General features: G+C 40.1%; 2 protein-coding genes across 3 annotated transcripts; one reads left to right on the top strand and one right to left on the bottom strand.

Annotated features, from left to right (window-relative positions):
- Positions 1–962: 962 nt before the first annotated feature.
- Positions 963–4100, top strand: LOC115753674 (inactive beta-amylase 9). Its single transcript, XM_030692390.2, has 3 exons — positions 963–1458; positions 2590–3072; positions 3157–4100. Exons 1-3 carry the CDS (start codon positions 1231–1233, stop codon positions 4042–4044), a joined length of 1599 nt encoding a protein of 532 aa, XP_030548250.1. The 5' UTR covers positions 963–1230; the 3' UTR covers positions 4045–4100.
- Positions 4101–4157: 57 nt separating this feature from the next.
- LOC115731758 (tubby-like F-box protein 3) lies at positions 4158–8777 on the bottom strand. Of its 2 annotated transcripts, none has more exons than XM_030662435.2 (6): positions 8221–8777; positions 6924–7011; positions 6569–6698; positions 6288–6467; positions 5476–5939; positions 4158–4980 (listed from the first exon to the last, which is right to left on the bottom strand). In XM_030662435.2, exons 1-6 carry the CDS (start codon positions 8530–8532, stop codon positions 4970–4972), a joined length of 1185 nt encoding a protein of 394 aa, XP_030518295.2. In that variant the 5' UTR covers positions 8533–8777; the 3' UTR covers positions 4158–4969. The 2 variants fall into 2 exon arrangements, with proteins under 2 accessions (XP_030518295.2, XP_030518296.2); XM_030662436.2 differs by having other exon boundaries at positions 5456–5939; positions 8221–8776.
- Positions 8778–19771: the final 10994 nt, after the last annotated feature.

Genomic DNA, 19771 nt, shown 5'->3' with positions numbered 1-19771 from the left:
AACAACTTTGATGGCACACGATGAAAGGCAACCAAAAAGATTGAAATTCAAACTCTTGTGGGCCGCGTAAACAAAAATTATTAATATGGAATAGAGAATCATTTGACAACCTGGCAAAAGAGGTTTAGCGGGTTCTCTCCGGCCGCTCGATACTCGATGCAATTTTGCAATTTTCTTGTCATGCCTTTTAGATTTATTTTTTTTTTAATTTTTTGTTGTAATTTTTTGTGCGTGTTCTCTCGAAGTTAAAAGATTATATCAAATTTCTCATCTGGCTATCTCTTTAATTTAAAATGGTGCCCTCTCGAGAGGGAACGCCGTCGTTTTTGCGGGTTGTGGATAAGGTTTTCTCCTAAACGGCGACAGATCATGAGGTGGGTGGAGGAACAGGTCGTTTATGATGAAACCATTGATTGCATTTGATGTGAAGATAATTCTTTTTTCGTGATTTTTGCCTAAATAGGACGTAGAAAATTTTTGAGAAAACGATAAAATGGTAAATACAATGGCTTGACAAAAAAAAAAAAAAAAGAGGAATGGTTGCCCTTCAAAAATTAATCGTTTCGGCTCGTTTTTTATATAAAAAATGATTAATTTAGATAATATTTTGTTAAATTATTATCGATAATGAAAAATATATTTATTAATTTTTTAAATGAATCTTTTTTTATTATATGTATTCAATTTTTTTTAAGAAAAAAAATCATCATTAAATATATTTTAATGATTCTGATAGATCATGTCAAATATTTTTTAGAATTCACTTTTTGTTTCCACAAACAATGCAAAACAAAAGCAGTTCCAAAATGTGAATTTTATGCGGCTAGAGTTTTGGCACAACGCACTGTTGACACGTGTCATGTCTTTTTTGGCATCGTCTTTGGGTGGCCCCACAGAAAGGGCCGACCCTCAGGTGCTCTCCCTCTATATATCGCGTCTTCGGAGGCGGCGATGAGCCTCATCATCCATTTCTCAGTTTTCCGCAAAAAGTCTCCTTCAAAGACTCCGCCAACAATTGTTCTTCCCCTGTATTCGAGCGAAATCCCCGTTTTATCTCTCACTTGTTTTGGATAGATACTCGGTTCTTGTACAGCTTCGAATCTTGTTTTCGATAATCGAGCTGTGCGTAATTATCGCGTGTTTTCAGCCGGTTCTTGCTCCCGGTTCTCAGATTTTTGGGGCTGATTTGTGGGAAACGTTTTGAGTTTTTATAACCTTTGGGGGGAAACTATGGAGGTTTCTGTGATTGGAAGCTCTCAAGCCAAGATTTTGAAGACGGGTTTGGCGTGCAGAGAGCCCGGGTTGTTGAGCTTCAAGAACGGGAACGACGTTTTCTGGAGGAAGTCTAAGGTTTCGTTCGGTCAGAGCTCTGGATTGAGGAATTCTGGGGTGAGATTGACGTTGAAAGCTGTGCAAACTGAAGCAATCGAGCCCCAGAAGATTTCAAGACCTCAATCTGTAAGCTTTTTCGTTTCCCCCCCCCCTTATTTTTTTGGTTAATTTTCGTTGATGGGACTTTAATATATATGCTCGTTGAAGAGATTTTCACTTAAAAGCAGAGTTTTTTCTAGGGGGTTTTCTTTGTGGTAAATTTTTAGTATATTTTTGGTTGCGCTGGACGTTAGAAGAACAGAGACGAGAAAGGTATTGCTGCAAGAGGTGAATTTTATTGAGCTTAGAGAATTGTTTTTGGATAATGTGTTTTGTGGTGAAAATTGGAACTAGTTTTAAGTGGAATTGATGGAGCTCTAGGTTGATGGCTGTTTATGGTAACTCTAGATCGTTTCCATGCCTTCTGTTCCTTTTCCCTGTTGTTTTTCTCTCTACTTGTGCTGCTTTAACACTTGAAATCTGGTTTGTGAGCCCAGATATATGGCTTTTCTTTTGAGGTCTACTTAAAACTGGGTTCAATGTTTTTGTGTAACAACTAGTTTCCAATTCGGTCCTGGAACACCTGATATACTATTACTACCGTGGTTGGAGAAGCCCTCAAGTGTCTGATGTCTGCTGAGTTATTGTTGTTGACCAAATAAGTAGGGGAAAAACTTGAGTGTTGTTCCTGATGCCGTGTATTGTGTCGGCGGATTAGTTATGGGGTGCACTGGGAAGCTAATCAAGGAAAGATTTTAAGAATTTCCCTTTTCTTCCTTTAAGAGAGAGTGATACCGAGTCAGATGTATTATATTCTCAGACAAGAAATATTCAAGGATTCTTAACGTATCCTGTTTCCTGTGTCGTAGAAAAGCTTGTCTACAGAGACAATGCTCACTGTGTAAAGAGGAATGCATCATTTCTCTATAGAATGACATGATTTCCTTGATGTACCGATGGGTTGTTTGTTAGGAATTTAGAATAACATTACTTGTGGAAATGGATTTCCCACTGATGGTGTACGTAATGTCTGAAATTGAGTGAGTAAGAATTAAAATCGTTTGCCTTTCAACTGTCAATTGTACCTTAACATTGGTCTATGATTGCGTTTCTTCTTTGACCTTATTCTGAGTCTCTAGCCCTATTCTCCTCTGTTCATATTCTATTTAGTTAATCTGTGGATTGCAACATATTAATGATATGCACTTTCATCTGCAGCGAGGTGGTGTGAGGTTATATGTGGGCTTGCCATTGGATGTGGTTTCCAATTCCAACGTGGTGAACCATGCAAGAGCGATAGCAGTGGGCTTGAAAGCGCTGAAACTTCTAGGTGTCGAAGGTGTGGAGCTCCCGATCTGGTGGGGCGTCGTCGAGAAGGAAGCCATGGGCAAGTATGATTGGTCTGGCTATCTTGCTGTGGTAGAGATGGTCCATAAAGTGGGTCTTAAACTTCATGTGTCGCTCTGCTTCCACGGATCTAAACATGCGAAGATACCCCTTCCTGAGTGGGTGAGGAAAATAGGAGAACACAACCCCAGCATTTTCTTCACAGATCACACTGGTCAGCAATACAAAGAGTGCCTATCACTAGCAGTTGATGAAGTCCCAGTTCTAGAGGGGAAAACACCGGTTCAAGTCTACAACGACTTCTGTGAAAGCTTCAAGTTGTCGTTTTCTTCGTTCATTGGCTCCACAATCAATGTAAGAGCGTTTTCTTTGCTATTTCGTGATTTTCTGCACTAATCTTCACTTCTTCATCCACTGACATAACATGCAATTTTTTAGGGCATCTCGATGGGTCTCGGACCGGACGGCGACCTCAGATATCCTTCTCACCAGGGCATCTCCAGAAGGAGCAAGGTCCCTGGAGTGGGAGAATTTCAGTGCTATGACAAAAGCATGCTTGCGCTTCTCAAGGAACATGGGGAAACAACCGGAAATCCCTTGTGGGCACTCGGTGGACCCCATGATGCCCCTGCTTACGATGCGTCTCCGAGCTCAAACGGTTTTTTCAAGGATCATGGAGGGTCGTGGGAATCTCCGTATGGTGACTTTTTCCTTTCCTGGTACTCAAGCCTGTTAGTTCGTCACGCAGACCGCCTTCTCTCACTTGCATCTTCAGCTTTCGGGGATTCAGAGGTAGCAATCAGCGGTAAAGTTCCATTGGTGCACCAGTGGTACAAGACTCGGTCCCACCCTGCCGAGTTAACGGCCGGGTTCTACAACACGCAAAATAGAGATGGTTACGAAGCGATCGCCAAGATGTTTGCACGGCATTCTTGCAAGATGATCTTGCCAGGAATGGACCTTACAGATGAAGGCCGGCTACAGGAGGGCCTCTCGAGTCCGGAGCTATTGCTAGGACAAATATTGTCGGCTTGCAAAAAGCACGGGGTCGAGGTTTCTGGAGAGAACTCATCAGACACTGTTGCTTGTGGGGGATTTGAGCAGATTAGGAAGCATTTGTTGGCTGAAGATGCGGCGCACTCGTTCTTTTACCAAAGAATGGGGGCGTATTTTTTCTCGCCCGAGCATTTTCCCTTGTTTACTCAATTTGTTCGGAGCATGAAACAGCCGCAGATGCACACCGATGATCTCCCGATTGTGGAGGAAGAAGCCGAGGAGCCCATGGCTGTGACATCTGAATCAGGAATCCAGATGCAAACAGCTTAGAGTTAGTCTTTCTTGAAAGTATAGCAATGTGCATCCAGCTAGAGAAAATGTACAGATGTTTGTATAATCCTGTGGACCTGTGGTGTTACTATGAAGCTATTGAGAAGCCTCTGTTCCAGACAATTTGGGTAGTTGATATGGGCAATTTTAGAGGAGTAGAAAATCATATCATGAGAATGAACTTTAAGCTTATGCACAGTTTTGCATCATTGGAATTGTCTGTTTGTTTATTTATTGATCTATTGCCATATGAAGCTAGTACGGTCATCCTTACCTCCTATTCTATGGCGAGTGGTGATTTGGTTCTTCTGTATTCAGATAGAATTTGTATCTGAGCCTTTCCACGAATAATTGTACTTGTGAGTCGGACTTAGTTCAGGTGCTTGGCATGCTTTCTAGGGATTTTGGGAGCTGCCAAATCATCTAATTTACTTATGATTGATTTGTAGTAGGATTGAGCGCAAACCATGGTATACCATCATTTGATGGCCAGTACTTTTGCCAAGGCATCTGTATGTGATGCAGATACTGATCAACAAACATCGACATTAACATATAGGTAGGTTCTTGAGAAAATGCATCATATGATCTACAACCAAGAATAGAGAAGTTCCTCGATAATTCATTGATTCAATCATCCGTTGCGCGATTCCTTTGACTGGCCATTCAGAGGACGCTTCTTTCCATTAAACGGATACTCTTTTATTCAAAAGATAAACAAGTGTATAGTAGCATACTGAGAAAGCACCAACTTCATGTACATGAGAAACTTTATGTACAGAAATTATTCCAACTAACTCAAGAACCGAGCTGAATAACTTAAATCTTTTCACACTTCGGCGCAAGCAGCATCTGCATCCCCCGAGTGTACCCATCGTCCAAGCACCGTCATCGCCGGCTCAGAAGAGTTTTACTTCGCGACAGACTAGGCATCCCCTGGGCCAGAAGGAGACTTTTGGTTTAGTGTACCGTACTCCATCCAACGATAAAACGAGCAAATAATCAGTCCCACAGAAGGTGCAAGAGGGGAGATATTCTCATTTGGAGGGCAAAGGTGCTCTCAGAACTCACAAGTACATCACTACGTGCCACATATTTGCATACAAAAGAAATAGCTGAACTGGCTTGGATAATCGCCCAGTTAATGTCGACGTCATGAACTAATGATCGCAAACTGTTTTGAAGTGCGGATGATCTTCCTCCAAGTCATCCCAATAGTGGAACACCCACTAGCTGGGTGCTTAGGGCATTATCAGATTGATAACCAGCTGGCTAAAAGTTCCGGCAAAAGATTAGTGGCATGAGAGCAGCTCGTGCCTTTAAAGATTTTTGTACTTGCGGTTCAGATTCACACTACATATTACCAGAAGCTCACAATCAGATTAACAGGAACTAAGATTTTGAAGCAAACCTGTTCAATAGTTCACTCACACGCAATCTTTGTGTCAAAGCTGCTGAGACAGATTGCAAAAGCCTGGAATGCCGAGAGGGGATACCGATAATCCATCGTAAATAAATCCTTATCCACCTTCCCAAACTGGAGGATGATCTTCTCATGTTGGGGCCCAGCAGGTTTGTTTTCTGGAGAAGCAACCAGCTGAAAGTTCTTGACAGAGGCAGCTGTTACTCGTCCATGGAAATTCAAGCACCAACACTGAAGTTGTTCATGCCACCTAGGAGCCTTATTTCTCAACACCAAGGCTCCATCTTTCTGACTAACCATAGGTCCTGAACACACATTCTCCATGCGATTTGATCTTGTTCGGAAAAAAGGAAGTGGGGGAAAGAACTCTACGCTGCTGAGAGGCAACTCTGTCTGTGTGGGGGCAACTCCTCCAGGTTCAATTGCTGAGGCAGGGATGGCATCCATAATACAGTGCATTCTCCTTGGTCCTCTGCAAGTGAGAGATAAAAAAGGTGTTCGTCAGTTAATGAAAGGCAAAACTAACTCTCAGAAAAACACACACTTACTGTCATATTTATTTATTGCATCTTATTTTTCAGATGCCTATTTAATGCAGAATTTTTAGCAGAACCACTTGTGACATATATTCTTAGCTTACTGAACACATTTGCAGAGAACACAAAAGAAAACAATAAAATTTATCGGCCAATAATTAGGCTCATTTAGCAAAGGAGTGTCTGCATAATCAGATTATACATAGGTGGTGAAAGGTAATTTCGATAGCCCAAGTCGTTCATCAAAGAAAAGCAATTAACTTCTCCACGGACTTAATACTCGCCTTGAACCTAACACATTCAGTTCATAAGATATGTGGGCCACCGGATAGTTTCCTGCTGGAACCCTAGGTGAAACCTGTTTTGAACTGACTAGCCTGGTCGAGCGACTTTTTGGCATCCTTGCTCCTGCATGAGGTGGCTGCCCATCAGAGATTGTGAACTTGGTTCCAAGAAAATTAGACCTAAAGGGAGAGCAGAAAATGAGCCAACTTTCAATAATAACTCATCAATGCTTCAACAAACTGACAGTCTGACCAGTATTATAAGAGGCAAAATGACACACCTTAGTTTCCCAACATAGGTGCAGCTACCCTTAGAGACGTCATCCGCATGCAGGGAGATCACATAATCTGTGCAGGTGGGGCGTCTACATTTGCGTGCAGCAAGAAGAAACTTCCCGTCATCACTAAGCGCTGCCATGGGGACCAGGAAGACATTGAAAGTAAAATCATGATTGCTCAAACAAAACACGATGAAACAGTTCATATCCTAATTGACAATGAACTGAAAAAAGAAAATGGAATAGAATCATAGTAATTGCAAAATCTTGCATAAGTAAGAATATAACTGCAAACGAATGACACACTTCTAAACAAGTAAGACACCAATTCCTAATGCCTAAGAAAGCAGGTACTCACCATTAGTCAAACCGACATAGAGATGATACGTCTGGTTGAACCTGTTTCGTTTGATAAAGCACTGCAGCAGAGATTCCCTAGGCCCAGGCTGAAAAATTAAACACAAAATTGTCTTGATAGAGAAACTATGATTCTTAGAATACCACCAGGTCATTGCACTTCAAGTATGATATGCAGCTTGTAAGCATAACTAAAAATCCAGAAGACGTGACAAAGATTCACATTGATCATGCAGCATCTCAAGGACAAATCACTATCAAGGTTTCTGGACCATTAGGACCAGTATATTGTCCCAAGGTGGAATGACCGAAAAAAAGGTAGAAGGCAATCATCACTACTGTCCCTCCCCTTTTAAGCCTAAGGGTGGTCCCAGACAAAGCCTGGATCAACTTTAAGTGCTGTTTCCGAGACATTCATCGACAGCTTACAATTATTGGAACATGAGTGAACTTTTCAAGGAGACTGCGCCACAAGTTTATAGTTGGTTGCAGCAAAGGACAATAAGGCTTAGATATTGGAAACGTCACAAATTTCAAGTCATAGGTTTCGTCTCGACAGAATCTTATCGAGCTCACAACCCAATGAACATCACTGGCTCTCCTGGAAACATGGGTAGAATCTCCAAATGTTCATTCACTTGTGATGTTTTTACCAACAAGCTTATAAATTGAACACTCGCTACTCGTGCCTCGCCAATCAGCATGATCATGCTTAAAGTTAAAGCATTCAGGGTTGCTCCTGACAGCAACCGAATTTCTTTAGTCTCCTCATCTTAACCGCATTAAAAATTTATGTATCAATGGTAGGCCTCTCATCTTAAGGGACAAAACCAAGTTCAGAAAGAATCCGGCGATGCCAGACAATGCGGCCTAGATTTCTCACTGCCAATCAAAGACTTTTTGAGAAACAATGGACTCTCCAACTCGTTACCACGCATGAAAAACTTAATTTCCACATCAATAACCAAATAATTCACACCAACAAGGAAAGCCAAAATCCTTGGGAATTTCCCCCCACGATCAACAAATCAGCGCACTAACGCCAGAAATGCCACAATTTCCTCCCCAGAATCCAACCCCAGTTCGATTCTCATATCGCAGACTTCACCACCAAACAAGTGCAGTATGAAGACGCAACGACATCAAACAGGGCATAGGAGAAATGGAATTTAACTAAAAGAGAGGGAAAAAACAGAAATGAAAAACCCGAAAAATAATGAAACATCAAACGTCTGTTCTCACCGAATTCCTAACTTCAACAATTCAAACCAATCCCGTGGTTTTCCTTCTCCTCTCACCTGTTTAACCGAGATAGGGAAGGTTAAGATTCCGGAAACTTCAGGGACCTTCACGATCTCCTTCACCAGGTGCCTCCAGCTCCGGCATACCCCAGCGCAGGCCACCACGCTCTTTCGCGAAGGCCACGAGCCCTCCGACGCCTCGATCTTCACCAGCACCTCTCGCAGCAGCTCCTGGGGCATGCTGGCCCAGCAGCTCAAGCCTTCGTCATCCGCAGCCGCCGCCGCCGCCGCCGCCGCAGCAGCGGAGCCGTCGTGGACCGCGCGGCTCGAGCGCGAGCGCATGTCGTGGATTAGGCTCTTGATTGGCATGTGGGAGCCGCGGGAAGTAGATCGTTTGCCTTCTCGTCTCCACAAACAGAGAGAGGGTGAAGATGGGTCGAGCGCTGTAGTTGAGCAGGTTTCAGTTCCGGTAGAAAGGTGATTCCTTGAGAGGTAGATGGCGGTGGGGCTTTTGGGTTTTTGCTGTCACAGACAGAGAAGAGAGATTACAAACATCAGGATGATGATGAGGACGATGGTGATGGGAACTGGAGTAGCAGAATCATTTAGGTAAGAGAAAGAGATAGAGTTGTCCAGTTTCTTACAAGTAATTAGAATTTTGCAATTCTGATCAAATTTAGCAAATTTTGCAGGAATAATGTTATTAAAATAAATCTTCCCCTAAAAAAAAAGAAATCAATTGATTTAATTCTTAATTTGCAATTAAAAAAAATTGATGGATGTACTACTTCTATTGGACGTTGAAATTACGAGATGACATTGTTGCTCCCCACTAATGAAAGATTTTTTGTGCTATGAAAATTGTGAGGGCTGTGTGTTTCTCTCTTGCATCCACATGAACCCATTGAGAGATATTGGTGGGAAGCAATTGGGAGCAAATTCCACTGATGCCAACATTGATGCTCACCTTTTGATTGAGACGGAGGATATGGACTCTATAGCTTTTTACGTTACATAATATGGATACGAGTCAGTATATCGTGTGAAAAAGCTCTAACGAAAATAGTATGGTCTCGAGAGATTGATCTATTAGATTGATTGATCCATTTCGAAAGGTTTGAAATCTCACGTCCGGTATTTGCCATGGACGATCACTTCAAATCGGGCTCCGATCATGATATGTGTGATTTTCCCTTGATCTCTATAAAAACTTTGCATGCTATTTATAGGAGTAACAAGAAATATCTATATCTTGTCAAGTGCATTCCTTTCAGACTTTCCTTGCTGAGAATTGTTCATGAGTCTATGTGGGGAAGGGAATGCTAATTAAGCATTTTGTTTGGGCTAGAAATGCTAGCTGAGCATTAAAGTTCTTGCCAAGTTAAGTAAAAAAAAAAAAAAAACAAAAACAAAGACATTACTTCCTATTCAGTAAACATTGTATGTGCTTCGAAAGATGAATCATGATGTAGATATGCATCGAAAGAAGATCGTGCGATGCATCGCCAGCGGCGATTAATTGAAGTTGAGTCAAGCTAGACGTTAACGTGCAATCCGATCTTACCAATTTAGACAAAGTTCGAAATCATTTATCGACTTAAGCATCACAAGATCAATCCGGGGTCACGAACATGGATGTCATATCCCATTCATTATGGGTGATATCTCCGGGTGTAGACCAATCTCCTTATTGGAGTTTCAGATGAGTCCATGAGATTATATTGCATATCGACAATAAAAACCATCATTTTGGGTTTGAAATTGAATGCATTACCAATGATTTTGCTCCTTTGTTCGTCTATCCTCTACATAATTAAATTTACATATATGCTACTTAAAATTTCAGAATATCTTCCTCTTTGCCATCAGAAAGATTGCCCAATTAATAGATGCTTTCCTTTAAGGAGTCATCTCCTAGTTACCCAAAAGTTGAGAGCAGAAAATGCCCTCCCCACCGCAGAATTTGCTTTACTCAAGCACCACAAGATCCAGGCTCCTTATAATTTATAATATGGTCTACCTACAACGCTGTTCTAGGGCTTTCTTGACCTAAGTCTAGGGGTCAGTGGCTGGCTTGCCCTTCAAGAGAAGCCGGGGGACAGGAGATCATTACCCATCATCTCAATTGATGATGGGTGTGACCCTTATCTTCTGATTAATGTTGTTTAAGCTTATGTTTATGTCAATTATTCAAGTTAATTAGTTTGGTCTGGCTAAAGAAAGAAATCAAAAGTGAGTTAGTGTGGCTTAATTAGGAATTAGGATTCTTGGACCCACATATATCATATCATCCCCGCAACTCCTATCCCTCTTCCTACTCCCCCAATTGATCATATCCTTATCTTCATATCAATCAAGGTAGGACCACCAATGTTTTTTTTTTTTTTCAATCCCATGTCTTTTATGCATCTTCGTGCTTGGAAGTTTAAGGAGGGAATGACTTGAGATTTTCTTCTTCTTCTTTTTTCCTAATTCTTATTTTTTTTTTTTGGGTGATTCTCTTTCGCTTCACGCCAAGCGTATGAAATCTTTCAACAGATATGATTATTTGTATGTGGTATCGTGTGTGACCATTTTTATGTTAATGATGTCTTTTCTTTATCCGTTTTCACGATTTTAGTGGAAAAATGATCATTGAGAAGTAGAAGCGATGAAGAGTTTCTCAAAACAGATTAAGATGTTCGAAAGCGTGAAGTTTAATAAGTTTTTATTTTCTCATTCTAAGCCAGTATTGATTAGAAAGTAATTTCTTATGAATCTCTTAATTTCAATGCATATTATTTTTGTTGGATGTGAGATTATTGTCCTTCACCAAACAATAACTCAAAAAGAAAAAATCGAAAAAAAGGAAAGAAAAATAAATAAGATCGATGAAATAGCACAAATGCTTATTTGTGCCCACGGTTATCAGTCTTTCAATGAATGGTTCCTCGGTGATAATACAAAATCTCGAATAAAAAGATATCGATCTCTTCTCGCGACGAGGAAATTCACCTCAAATAGGTAAGTCGCGGATTGACCGGCTATTCCAATTAATATCAGGACACGATAAGATGCGAAATGACATGCTCCACGGAAAATTGAATTCCTAATCTATACTTTATGTCCAAGGCCGCTTCTTTTCGTCCGGATGTTTTGTCTTGAGCATCGGCCAATTCCGTGGCTTGCAGCCACAGGATTTTGACCTCGGGGACAGCTAACATTGACTCAGGATTGAATCCCGAGCGACTTCGCAACACTTTCAAAGATGGCAAAACAACATTCTCGTTTGGCATCTACTTTTTGTTTTGGTATCGTTTGTCGTTCGAATTACTTAGGACCAAAATAATTGTCGCAAAGTCGAAAAATGTTACCCATTTTTATAAAACGATGGCCGCCAAGAGTTTAATATTGTCTACATTCAAATAAACTATTATTGGTTGGCCCAAAATACCTTATTTTATGTGGTGAGTGCTCCTTTTTTTTCTAATCCATAACATGTCCTCCAAATTACGCGGGACGCAACGATACAAAGGAGAAGATTTCTATGGAGTCAGATAGTTGTTACGTCACGAAGCGATCGATTGGAATCGACGATCGAGAGTTTTTCGGGTTTCTGCATGTTACGCTACGTTGTGTAAAAATCAAGATGAAATGCTTGTGACCGTAACGAACCAGTTTCCGATTTTATCTCCTTCACTAATATAAGACTAGCATGAGAACACGGGCCCGACTCTATCTAGTGGCTAGGACTCGGATAATCGCACGTGGAGTAAACACGTGACACATGTTTGATTTTCAACATCAACAAGTGCAAAGAATCTTATATTTGTGGCATCCGCTCTCATTTTTGGCAATAGAAAAGAGAAGGAACACTTGCCTTGTGTTTACAAAGAGAATGTTATAATAAAAAAATGCAGCAAAGAGTTGTGCATAGGAAATCCATGGTCCTTTTAGCCCCTGATGTGTGCTGAGCTATGTAGGCTGATGAGCCAACCATACCTATTTCGATTTGGCTTCTACCCCATAATCAGGGAGCTCAAATCTGAATCCATCAATATATCAAGCTATTCAAAAAAATCCATCCGCTCTGTCTTTGTGGGGAGGCTCACCCCGTGAATGCGATTCATGATACTTGAATCGAATAACGTAAATCTACGATTTTCTTAACCGTTCCTCATTTATTTCTCTGGTAAATTTTCATTGACTTAAATTGCAAGAGTTGGCATGGTGATGGTGGTGGCGGCGCACATCCCGTCGACACGGCGTGCTGGCATTGACGAGGGCAACTGCAAGGAGGTCTTTATGAGGGAGCACAGTGAAGAAGAAGATGAAGCATGAGAAGGGTTCTCCTATTGAAGTGGCATTACGCTTCACCAATTTTGTATGGCTGATTTGGCATTCTGTATCAGCGGAAAAATTTAAGGAATTTAACAGAAAAATTTAATTGGGCGAAATTCGAAAAGGTCATGAACTGAATTAAATAAGAATAATTCACGGACGATGCTAAATATTGAATAAAAGAAAGTTCAAAAGACTATCAAGACATTACTCTCGATGGCAAAAAAAGAATATCCCATGATGCTCGTGCGGGCATGATTCTCACTACATGGTACAAGTTGGTATATGCGGTGTCCCAAATATCTTGGAATTACACCTCGTGCTTAGGGAGATAGAGATATTTAGAATATGTCCAAAGTAAGGTATAATAAACTTAAACCATCCTTTTTCATCGTTGACTTCTACTCGATGTGGAATTCGACATCAAAGTCACTTCTAGAGATTGGCGCTCTTCCATTATCGGACAACATTTGAGGTATGTATTCATCAAAGCTAGCAAACATGGATTAGAATAACAAAATGGGATCGACAAGAAAAGTGTTAAAAAAAAGCCCTAAACTTATTGTATTGGTACTAATTCAGTCTTAAACTTTTTGTATTGATGCTAATTCAGTCCTCAACTTTTTGCATTTGTGTCAATCAAGTTAATCCAACCAATTTTGACAGAAAATCGTTGACGTGAACGTCGGTTGTCCTAAGTGGCGTTGATGTGGATATTTTTAATATTATTTTAATATGTTAATTTACATCTTGTCTTGCGTGTGCCGTCTTGTTAATAGCGAATAAAGTAGAACCAGAATGAAGGGGCAATGATCCGCCCACACACATTGGTAGTAGGAGAGGTAGCTACTTGGGGCCTATCCATTCCTTACCCAAACGCAACTCAGAATGACCCTAGGTATCATATACGCCTCTTAAATAAAGAGCCTTGAATACTAGAAGAAAAGCACCTATACCTAACAAGATTAAGTGAATATCCAAAATTGTGGCCATTTTATTTCTATCTTTCCATTCACAACCAAAGAATGGAAAAGATTCTTCAAGAGTTTCGGGGCCAGAAGTGCATGATAAATATCGTCAAAGCCTAATATTACAGACGAAATTAAATGAAGTACTCCAGATACAAAATATGGAAATCCGTCTATAGCTTCCCCATCGGGACCAAAAAATTTAAAAAATTAAAATAATATTAAAAATATCAACGTTAGCGCCACGTAGGACAACCGATATCCACATCAGCGATTTCCAACCAAAATTGGCTAGATTGACACAAATACAAAATATTTAGGACTAAAATGGCACTAATGTAAAATGTTTAGGACTGAATTGGTACCAATAAAATGTTTAGAACCGAATTGACATAAATATAATAAATTCAGGACTTTTTTGATACTTTTCCTTGGGAACGACTTTTTGAGGTATCTTTATCGCTCTTTGACTAACGCACAACATTACAGTCTATCATGCCCACAAAAATTTCAATCACACACATATATCTAACTCTAGATGAAATTTCATAAAATTTATAATGTTCGACTTGAAATGGCCATCACGTCGGAATTTCACTAGTTATTACATCCATCGTGATCATTTTGGATAGTTTTCTTCGCGGTTAATTGCCATATAATATAATCTTTCTTTTCATCTTGTAATAATATCCGGCAAGTAAATTATATAAAAGTGATGATAATATATCCGGATTGGTTACTCCAACGCATCACACTACCAAAAAAAACTTTAGTTTCCCGCCTTATAATTTCTTATGAAAAGGAGGAGGACATATTCCCCACCATAAGTATTTTATTTATGACGTCAGTAATTCGTATCGCTTTCGTGAAAAGCATCCCCTTTCAATGGGGGGAGTAGAAGAACAATGTGGGCGCCGACATGTCTGGTAGGCGAAGCCCACGTGGAAAACGTGGGCGATTCCTCCTCATCGTTTATTTGCCAAAGGGCCCTTCACATTGATGGAAACTTCAGACGTATATCTAATCTCTTTTTCATAATTTATAGACGGCATAACAAGCACTTTTGACAGAAATTCAAAGGGTTAGATAACAAGTACAAATCAAGGTCGGTCCAAGAAAAAGAGGAAGTACGAATGACATTTTTCTTTTTTAGCAAAAAGCTTAAGAATTGAGTGAACTCTTGCGAAATGTTTAAAACTCGATTGTTTTTTTTTTTGGTGGAATGTAGGAGACTACGGCTGCCATCTTCGCTCTTAAGAACACATGTGGAACGATTCGTCGAGTGCTGAGAATGATGGAAATTGTGAGATTTTTGTGGGACTATTACCAATTCATATAAAACCATAAGCTATTAGATGAATGTACGATTTAATACTTAATATTCTAACACTCCTCCTTACATGTAGCGTGGATATATATAACTTGAGAGGTGAATAGAGGCCTAAAAAAATTTAAAATCAGGTCCTTCCATTTCGATACCATGTAAGATTTTGTGAGCCCTTTACTAAATTGCTCTATATGTTTAAACTCAATATTTAAATATCCTTACATGTTCAATGGGACCATACGAAACATGTCGAAGCCGGCCCTTGTACTTTGAATCCGACTTGGGTGGTGCTCGTTATTTGATCACGAGCACAATGCATTAGAGTTTTCGATTCTCTCGCGTTAGTTCAGAATGCAACTCGGGAAAGATTAAGGTTGTGCCATGTTTTTGGTCACGTTCTATTTCTATAACAGGACCAAAATGGAAGAACAAGCTCGTGGATTCCTAGAACTGTTTCCATTGCTGCTGTTATCTTTCTTGCCCAATGTGTTGTCTCGAAGGATACGATACTTAGCTTGCGAATCTACGCCAATTCTTTGTCGTCAAAAAGTGGAAGTCTAAATCCCTTTGGCTGTCGTCTGTCGTCTTAAAGAAATTTCCTTGAAGGAGGCTGAAGTTTGTCCTCGTCCCTAAAGGTTGGTACTTCTGTTTTGCTAGGTTAGATCGTGCTTGAAATGGCTTTTTGATCGTGTGCTTCGCTCGAGGAAGGTTCGACTTGTACCCCGAGCAATAGCATGATGGGTCGACTGTTTTCCCTGACGTTATATATCAAAATAAGTGCATTGGAAGTCCTGAAACTTGTCGTAAAAGTACAATTGAGTACTAAAATTTGTCAATTTGGTAAAATCAAGACATTCGGTTGATTACACTTTTTGAAAATTTTAGAACTCAGATGCACTTTCATGATAAGTTCTAGGCTCAATTGCAAGTTTAGGTACTTAATTAAAGTGTTATGACAAGTTTTAAAACTTGATTGCACTTATTTGAAAATTTTAGGACTTAATTACATTTTCATGACAAGTTTTAGGACTTCCAATCCACTTGCCCCTCGTACATTTGAGCTGATGTTGTGAGTGGGCTTTCGGTCGGCTTGTGACTTAGATATTCACAATTTCGTGTGGAAAGACTTTATTGCGCGTCGGTGAGGTTACATCGACGAGCTCGAACCTTGGAATAACATGTGAACCTGGCAAGAATGGCTCGAATAGTTCGATTGTTATCTCATTTAAGAAGAAATGTTATATAGAACTCGCCGTGGCATCTTGACATTGGCGTAGATTTAGAAACTTTTAGATGTGACTATGATACACACCGACGACGTCGCGGAGCTCGAAGGAAATGAAATGATGAGCATTACCTATTCGAAATTACAATTGTACACTTTCTAATTCCATGAATATAATGATGGATAGTATTATCTATTATCTTATATGAAGCCGATTAATTCTATCTTATGTATACGAGTCATGATATAGTTAACTCTCCTCGATTGTATACGATTCGTGGAATGCTACTATCGCAACCGGTTTCGAGACTTCGATAAAGAGGTCATTGAAAATCTTTAACCAATCCAGCCACCACCTCATCCCCTAATCTTCCTCCTACTTGGATGTGAACATAAGAAAATTAGGTGACATTGACGAGGAGTAGTCCTATCCACTTCTTCTTCCTTCATCAACCCACCCAAATCGGACCAAATCGATTGATTTCATCCAATTCCAAAGTCGACCTCAAAACCGATGTTTTTTTTCCTTCTATTCCCCATAAGTGAGAGTTTCCCAACATTAAAAGAAAAAAATATATACTAATTAGAATTTACTTCAAAATAAAAAATTGAAAAAATTATCTATCACCGGTTATTCTTGTTCCTTATGTGGAATTGAGAATCAGACCTATCTCTTTGGGAAACATCCGGAACCGGCTAATTCAATCCGATCCGGTTTTCGAGTTGGACCGGAAATGATGCACACCCCTAATTTTTACTTTTGCTAGGTTAGATTGTGCTTGAAATGGGTTTTTGATCTCGTGTCTCACTCGAGTACAGTTAGACTTATTGTATCATTGAGCATGATAGCTTAATAGTATACATGGGTCGATGGTCTTGCATAGAGTTGTACATTCGAGCCAATGTCGTGAATCGACTCGTGACTTGGGCACCTGCTATTGTGAGCCGAAGGATTTTCAGCATGTCGATGAGGCTACGTTGATGAGCTTGAACTTTGGGACAGCGGATGAGCTACTTCAGCAATCGGCCCTCCGATCGAGAGGTGGATGAAAGCTTTAACCTAATTATGCCACCACTTCATGCCCCAGTCTCCCTCCCATTTTGATGGGAACAGAAGAGCCGATTAGCTGATGCTGATGGACGAGATGGGGGCTTCACAAGCAGATCCAATAAGAGAAGGGACCCAAAAGGCAGTGGTCCTGTCCACTTCTTCTTCCTTAATTGCTGCTCTAAGTGGTAGCAAAGAGGCAAAACTCAGGTCCCTCCTCCTGAAAAATCAATAGGGAAAGCAACACCGTTTTAGCCTAATTCGATTTATATCTTAACAAAGACGACTGATTAAAATCGAAGCCCGGCAATTAGTGGTATCCGATGCGCGAGTTCAAACAATTATCTGGTCTGAGTACACTGTGTTTACCTATGTTTACTTCCTTGTGTCTACAAAATTAGTACATGATGATCAATATTTGCATGGAATGGATAGGCTTGGTCAATCACAAGTAAAGCTTCGACCAAGTGGCTGCCCACTCCGGTCCATCGGGCCCGGCCCATGGCCCATAGGATTGGGCTTCTCTTTGTTCTTATCCTCGTCCTAAACATTTGATATGCCGAAGCACTTTCATTTTCTCAAATAAGAATATGAAGTGGGCCTTGTTTCAAATAATGGCATGAAGTGCCTTCATTATTTTAAATAATGGCTTGAAATAAACATTGTTTTAAATAAAGGCATGCAAAGGCCATATTAGTCTAAAAAAAGGGCCTCTCATCAATTAATTAGGAGCATTTTTGTCATTTATTTTTTTTTTTGAATTTTTTCTTCGTTTATTCCTTTTATCTTTTTCTAAAAATTTTAAAAACGAAAAGAAAACTAAAAAAAAAACCACATAGGCGAGAAGCGACCTCCCGTCTGTGGACGCCACCCCACTACCAATGGGGCGGCAAAGGTAGTCGTCGAGGGCGGCTGGCTAGTGGCGAGGGCCTGCTAGCCCTTGCCTAGGTCCAAGAGAGGGCCGCCGCCCTCTATTGAGGTCCGGGCGAGGGTCGGTGGCCATCGCCCAAATTTGGGAAAGGATTGTGGCCCTCTCCTGCTAGTCCCTCGCTAGTGGTCGCGGTGTCACCGGCCCCCGCCTTTGAACCGGCGACCCCGACGACAACTACCACCACTCCATCGGCGATGAGGCAGCAACCACGAGCTGTAGGGTAGCCCTCTCGCCTGTTTTTACTTTTTTTTGGTAATTTAACTTTTAGTTTTTATTTTTTAATTTGATTTAGCTAAAAAAATTAAATTAAAATTATATTTTCACCAATATGCCCTTGATCGGCCAACCTGCCGGCGAGGAAAGGCCCTTATTTAAAACATGCATAATTACTTTAGGCCTTTGTTTGAAACAATGAGGACACTTTAGGTTCTTATTTGAATTAAAGACAATTTCATATCTTTATTTGAGAAAATGAGGGCACTTTGGGCTCTTAATTGAAATTTTTTCTGAATTGAATTAGCATGACCACAAGTGTGATCGTTGTTTATCCATCTTTTTCTCAACCAACAATCTTTCCCTTTCGAGAAGGAAAAAAGAAAAGGGATTTGGATGGGGTTGAGACATACTCCAACCCTTGTTAGAAGGTCCGATTTAAGGGTGTCGGCGAGACACCAACTGCTCATTAGGCGAGCTCATCACCTCGACCTCTACGAGTGTGAGTAGAAAGCTCAAAATCAGCCATACACCTCAGTCACGACCCATCCTTTGCCGACTAATTAAGATTTCCTTAGGTCGAGAATAGACAAAGGAATAGAACTTGTAATTTTCAATTGTAAACCAACTTTTCTACCACTCGGTTAACGCTTGACTGGTCTTGACTAACAATGTTACGTCTTGCTAAATCAGTAATTCACTGTCACCCTCCCTTAACCAAAAAAAAAAAAAAAAAAAAGGAAAAAAACATTTAATGACATGATATTACGATAAAAACAAAGTTTTCAATATATTAAATGAAGAAAACTATATGAAAGTTGAACAAATCATCAATATATAATGTATGTATGTATGTATGTGTTTTTTTTTTTTTTTGTGGTCAACATATGTATGTATGTGTTAAGCTCATTAGAAAGTAGAAGTTTGGCGCGGCTGTGTTTGTTCGTGGCTGAGAAAGTTGGGAAGGACAAACGACGCCAAAGCACGTGGCCCAACTGCTACGCCCGCGCTTACGTTAAAATAGGCGCATGGTCTTAACATGATACCTTTCGACATTGACTAAAAGAACTACTACTACAGTACTACTACTACTAAAAATAATAATAAAAATAGTAGAAATATATTTTACCTGAAAAAAAAATATGGAAAATAGAGGGCCATGGATGGGACTCGGGAATCATTTAAAGATTGGCTAGCCCAGTGTGGTTGCCGATGTCAATTTGACAACCTATTCTTCCTTTATCTTACCTTTTTCCCTATAAGTAATTTCCGTGTACTTTCGATAACTTGTCTCCAATCAGAGAGACACGTGTTTGAAGAGAATTGTCTCCTTTTTTTGAGCGTGTAAAAGTTAGATAACTATTCATATTCGGATGCAGGCGTGTGAAATCCTTTGAAGTATATAAGTATAGACATATGGAATTATTTCAAATGTATTCTCCGCCGTTCAATTTGCAAAGCGAAAACGAAACACACTTCTATGGTTCGAATGAATCATTACATGAATCTTTTTTTTTTTTTTGTCTAACACAAGACGTGAATCTAGTACCATAAAAACAGCAGCAAGTGTAGACCA

The sequence above is a fragment of the Rhodamnia argentea genome, chromosome 1 (genome assembly GCF_020921035.1).
Source record: "Rhodamnia argentea isolate NSW1041297 chromosome 1, ASM2092103v1, whole genome shotgun sequence".
Taxonomy (NCBI): Eukaryota; Viridiplantae; Streptophyta; class Magnoliopsida; order Myrtales; family Myrtaceae; genus Rhodamnia; species Rhodamnia argentea.
This window is presented reverse-complemented; position numbering and strand designations above follow the sequence as displayed.